Genomic DNA, 6,288 nt, shown 5'->3' on the forward strand with positions numbered 1-6,288 from the left:
TCTCTCTCTCTCTCTCTCTCTCTCTCTCTCTCTCTCTCTCTCGTAAATACATATCAATTAGCATGAAACAGCAGGCCAATTAAAGAACTATGGTTCTTAGCATGATGAACAAGGTGAATAATATATGCTCTGGGATTATGCTGTTATCTTATACCATGCTATGCATCTTCAGGAGCAGGCACAACTAGTTATGATAGGAGAGATACAAGGTCATGTCTTCCTGGACACAATTCCTCTTTTTTGTAGGAGACAATACACAGGACTTTCTTTTGATTCCAGAGAAGGAAATCAAGAAGGAAACAGGGTGGTATGGAACAAGAAAAACAGTGGCTGGCAGACTTGGTCTCAGCATGATGAATGATTGGCATAGTTAAAGAGCATTCCATAAAGCTATGGAATGAATTCATTACCACAAGAGACAGAGTGATGGCTGCCAATTTAGATAGTTTAAAAAAGATTATTCAAGTTTATGGAGGATAAGGCCAACACCGACTACCAGTCTTAATGGCTATATGTGGTCTCCAGGATCAGAGCCCCACATACACCAGTTGCTGGGGAATCTGAACAAGAGAGTGCCGTTGCAATCTTGTCCTACTTCTGGGCTACCTGGAAGCAGCCAACTGGCAGTTGCGCAAACAGACTGCAGTACTGGAAGGACCCTTAATCTGATTCACCTCAGCTCTTCTTAATTTCTGTGTAGGCAAATGTCAGGGCGTCAGCAGAGCCAACCACCACTAATACTTCCCTGCATTGGGTCAGACAGTCTCCTCTGGCTTTTTGCTGGTGTTGAGAAAAGTTCAGAATAACAGCAGGTACTTGCAGTGCATTGCCATTTTGCACAATGCTCATTAGTGTCACTTCTGAAGCAGAATCACTCCGAGGCAATTCTACATCAAGGCAATTGTGGAATAATGCAAATGGCCATCTGCTGCAGGCAGCAGGTACCACTGGCACCCCTGTCTGTGCCACCAGTTTCATCTCTAACATGTTGCTGTCATATGCTCTTTTACCTGATAGGCATAATGTAGCCCAGGCTAGCAACTAGGACAGGAGAAGACAGGAGTGTTGGGATAGGGAAGGGGGGACTAGAGAGGACAGTCACCAGAAGGGGTTGCCCAGGACCCAATGCTGGAGCTACTAATTAAGCCAATACAGAAGATGTAAACAGCTGCATTGTAGTACCAAAAATATCTGTCAGTATGTTTTCTTAGGAGGAAGGGTTAATGTTCCTGAACTGATCATAAGGCGGAAAAACAGCTTGCAATATTTTAGCCTCAAGGAACTTTAAAGCTATCATGCCTCAAGAACTACATGTTTCCCTCTTGACTTTGCACATTTATGGATGCGTACAAATGGATGAGCTTGTTTGACAAGATTACCTGGTCATACAGGTCTTGTTCTTACCAACAATAGACAGCATTTTGGTAGTGAACTCTACTGTACTGTTCTAAATTGTGCATGGGACTGAATCCCATTCTACACAAAATAAACGAAAAATCCCTGCTTGTAGAAACAAGATTCCAAAAAACAAGCCAGACTAATAACTTTCTCCTTGATAACAAGGTTTTATATGTGGAAGGATGTGTGTGTGTTTGTATTATTTGGCTGATGGAGCATTCAAATATGTGAGCCAGCAAGCTGAAAAAGCTACAATCCAGACCAGGGATGAGAAGATCCAGCCAGAATCTAGCTCTTTTGCATTCACCAGATATGTTTCCTATGCTTGGCCCTGCCCAGAAACAGAGATTAGCCAAGATCAAGTCCACGAACACCATGTCCACACAAAATCTGCAAGTCACATGTGTGGACACAGAAATCTGCTTGCACAGAAGACATATGGGCAGCATGTGCACAAGTTATTAACTTGCTTCCTGCTGGACAGAATGAGGCAGATTTAGGGCAGAGAGAAAGTGGCTGGAGTCTAGAGAGTTGAACACCCAGCAGATTCGCAGCACTATACTGGATTCCTCACATGTTACTACTCCAGACAAGGCAAAGGTTTACCATCTCATTAGTTGCACGTTAGGACTAGGCCTTATATTATGGCAAACCAGGGAAAGATTATGTTATATCCATGATGGAAAGAGGGGAATGCGAGTCTTAATAAATAAAAAACAGCAAACATCAGTACAGTACCTTTAGTTGCAGTTAATTTATATAAGAGGTTGTCTTCCAGTTCTTTCATTTTCCGTTTATTGTAAGTTACATCTTCCATGAGCTTAATTCTCTCTGCTTCCAGCTCCTATATTAAATATAAGGAGACTGTTTAAGCATTTTTAGCACTGTCATATGAAAATACAATGGTCTGTTTCACAGTGTAACAAGATGTACATGTTTAGTCCATCCCCCTCTCTCTATAAACTACTATATAACCACCTTTGCAATCCCTTAAAGTTTAAAATTTAAACCAACCAGGAGGGCATTCATTCAGTGCTGAACTCATTCCAAAACTTTAAAAAGCTACCCCACTCAAAATCTATGTTCTATAGTCTTAAAATGAGAAACTGCACATAGACACATTCAGCATCAAACAATTGATTTCTAATTGTCAATTGTCCAAAGGAAATAGGAAGGTGGTACTTTAACATTTCTCTAGCAGCCTTCTCTCTGTCCATTTCCCTGCATACATATCTTGAAAATCTGTCTCAGGAAAGTAGCTAAGATTGGACTTTCAGAGGAAAAATGGCAGGTTGGAAAGGCTTCCCCTTGGCTTCCCCCCAGCCTCCCCTGGCTTTTCCTCTCCCATTTTGTGTGGTGGTAGAAGCAAGCACAAGCATTTATCCTTGAAACACAACATGAAATTCAAACATACTGCTTAGAAAATTATTACTTGTCTCTTCATTTTTTCCTTATAGGATAAAACATTTTAAGGTGTAATACTAATTGAGTATCCAGTAAAATCCAGAGGGCAGGTAACTTAGCAAGATTGTGGCCTTGTATTCACTGAGAGAATTCAATTTGGGCTGCATAACTGTCAGGTAATTTTATCCCTGATTTAGAAGTTATACAACATTTACCCCTTGTTTTCTTCCTTACAAAATTCACTCTCATCTTCCCACCACAAACTCAAATCACTATGGTCTCCTAGTAGACTTTAGGCTGTCACTTCACAATACAATTTTAGGTTTCATTGAAACACTGTTATTTTATTATGCTGTTCATACTACTGTTCATTGCTATTTGTTATCTTACCTGTTTCTCTGTAAGAATTACTCTCTTCAATAACTGATTTTCAAGTCCTTTCATTGTAACAGTAAAATCAATTACTGATGTTTTAGCATTAATCTCAGGAGTGAAGGCAGGATTGGGCAATTTTGTAGTAATATAAAGTTTAAATGTACTCATGACATCTACTTCCTTATCTCCAACTTTTACCTAAACAACAATTCAAACCATTTTTCAATGCATTGCAACCAGTATGGTTCATTACTGAGGAACAGCCTACAGGAAGATGTGAAAATTCAGAATACCTTAAGGTATATTAAAAATCACACTTGTTCATGATTAATTTTAAAAATATTATTGAAAAATTTTAAAAATACTAAATAAAACTTGGGCAGATCAGATAATTCTTAACATTCTATGTGGCTATAGAATCTGGCTTCTGTCTTTTTGTGATTCTTTAAAACACTGGCCTACATTATAAACCCTTTTGGGTTTCCCTCCATTATTTTTAATGCAGTTTCAGTACAAGCCTGGTAATAACTGTCCTATGTAGAGACTGACCTACAGTGCCTTGCAAAGTATTCTCTCTCGCTCGCTCGCTCACTCATTCACACTTTGATTTTTTCACATTTCCTTGTGTTACAACCTTGAAGTGGATTTAACTGGCATTTTTAATGCTTGATGTACACTGCAGTCTCAGTTCTGTGAAGGCCCAACATGTTTTCATCGTGGCACAAAAGCTAAGTAAAGAAAAAGAAACTGGCACTGGTTGGTGGTCTATGTAATGAACCTCCTGAGTCGATACTTGGAGGCAGCATCCTTGACAGCAACCACAGCTGCAAGTCTCCTTGGGTAAGACTGTCAGCTTTGTGCCTCTGGCTCCTGCAATATTTGCGCATTCTCCTTGGCAAAACTGCTCCAGCTCTGTCAGGTTGGATGAGGACAATTGGTGAATAGCAACACTTTTCGTAAACTCCAAATGGGCTTCAGTAAGAGTTTCTTCCAGCAATGACACTCATCTCACCATTCTTTCATAAAGCCCAGCTTTGCGGAATGTCTGGGTGATGGAAAGTTTCTCCAGTCTCAGCTGCAGATTGCTCTAGCTTCTTCACTTACCACTGGTCTCTTGGCTTCTTTCAAACTAATGCCTGGTCACTGAGTTTAGCTTTTCTAGGCAGAGTCATGGTTGAGCCATATTATTTCTATTTTTTAATAATGGGTTTACTTGTGCTCCAGAAGATATTTGGGATTTTTTAAATAACCCAATCCTGAGTGGAATGAGGTTGTTCAGAAACACCAAAGTCAGTTTGACAGCTCAGCAGCACTATGTGTTTTGCTCTCCAACAAACAGTGACTTTCCAGAAACAGGTGTATTTAATCTGAGATCACATGACAGTGTAATTGCTCACAGGTGGACTCTGCTCAGTTTCTTAGAGTACTCTGGAGGCAGTAGCTTGCAGAAGAGCTTATTTACCCATGTTACAGCACAGAAGGTGAATATTTATGCAACCAGCAAGTTTTTGTTTACTTAATCTTTGTACTTCTATAAAAATACTTTACCTGCTCCTGGTGTTGAGTACATTGTGTGTATCAGGAGGCAACAATGCCAATTAAATTAATTTCAGTTCTTGGTTGAAACAAAAGAAAAATGTGGTAAAGTCAAAGGGTGCTGGCAAATACTTCTGCAGGTAATATACTTGCCCACTACAATGCAAGAATGAGGAGAAGCTAATAATGAGTAAGGAAGAGGCCTGAGCAATGGGGGTGCGTGTCCATTTGAGAAGGTGGACTTCAGAGCTGTTGCGTAACATTTTACTGCTAGAGAAGAACCAGAGAAGATCATGCATGGCACTTGGCAACTGAATACTGTGAAATGGAGGAAACAAAGTTGATTGTGAGATAATATTTCTGTTACAAGTGGATGGGAGTCAGTGCTTCATTTTTCCCCAGTAGAGAACAACCTCAGAGAAGAAAAACGTCCCTCAGCCATACTCATTGACTACATGGGACTGTGAAGATTATTTACTTACTCTCTGAAAGAGACTGCTCTGGTTGGCTGTGGCAGACCATGTTGGCAGAACATTAGTTCTACTGGCTGAAGCTTTCTAGTGCCCATAAAATGAGATAAGGGAAGGACCTGGTGACATGAGAAGGCAGTTTGCTTGAAGCTGCAACTTGGTACCCAGGAAAACTGATAGATTATTGTGCTGGAAAATTCAGTATGCTTAAACAAAATTTCAATTCTTTGTTTTCATCATAGTTTTGTTCTATTTTCTGGTTCACCTGAATGCATTCGCACTAAAAAAGATTGCTAAGCAAGCTAAGGGGAAAGCCAGTTTATTATCCCTTGAGGAGCACTGTTTAACTCTTTCTGATTTTCTGATACCTGACTTTTCTTATACTAGGTCAGGGGTTGGCAATCTGCGGCTCCGGAGCCGCATGTGGCTCTTGAACCCCTCTGCTGTGGCTCCGTTGCTCAAAACACGTGCTGGCACAGCTGCTGATCTGCTCGAAGCTCCACTCAGAAATGCAGTGCTAGCTAGCTAAGTAAATCAGCTAGTTAAGTAAATTGCTACATTCCTCTGCTGAACAAGCTTCCTGCAGGCTCTCATGTTACACGAAACACTGGTGAAAAGATTCTCTTTGTCCCAATGTAATCTCCTTCATCTGAATGTTAAAATGATGTGAATTGGGACCTGTCACAATTCACATCATTTGACTGTTTATCTGCTAATCAGTCACTGAACGCACCTATATCTGCGACCGGCGCTGATTTACTGAACTTTCCCCCCCTCCAACCATGGATAAATCTGACGAAAAGAAAAGTTTCTGAAGAAAACCGAACGTTTAATGGTACGTGGGTAGATTCATTTGCTTTTACTGCTGACAAACTTATGGGGTTTGCTGTTTAATGCATGCAGCCCTTTAGCACTGACTTTGACTCTGCAGGAAGCTGTTCTCCTATTCAAAATATATGAAAGGAATCCTACTAGTTTATAATGTAAGATTAAAAATAACAGTTTTTAGTAACTGAACAAGAGCTGCAGTTAAATCATAATGAAGATATAGATCTACTTCTTTGTTTTAAGAAGATTCTTATAAAAATTCCAGCAACATTATTAC

At 40.1% G+C, this 6,288-nt stretch overlaps 1 protein-coding gene across 2 annotated transcripts in view; it reads right to left on the minus strand.

Moving 5' to 3' along the window:
* Positions 1-6,288, minus strand: part of DNAH8 (dynein axonemal heavy chain 8) — a 171,388-nt gene that overhangs the window by 24,515 nt on the left and 140,585 nt on the right. For both annotated transcript variants that reach the window (XM_044443121.1, XM_044443208.1), the window contains 2 exons: positions 3,193-3,375; positions 2,137-2,242 (listed from right to left, as the gene is read on the minus strand). In XM_044443121.1, the coding sequence (XP_044299056.1) occupies positions 2,137-2,242; positions 3,193-3,375 (289 nt within the window). The remainder of the gene's footprint in view (positions 1-2,136; positions 2,243-3,192; positions 3,376-6,288) is intronic.

The sequence above is a fragment of the Varanus komodoensis genome, unplaced genomic scaffold (assembly GCF_004798865.1).
Source record: "Varanus komodoensis strain SLA01 unplaced genomic scaffold, ASM479886v1 scaffold1, whole genome shotgun sequence".
Taxonomy (NCBI): domain Eukaryota; kingdom Metazoa; phylum Chordata; class Lepidosauria; order Squamata; family Varanidae; genus Varanus; species Varanus komodoensis.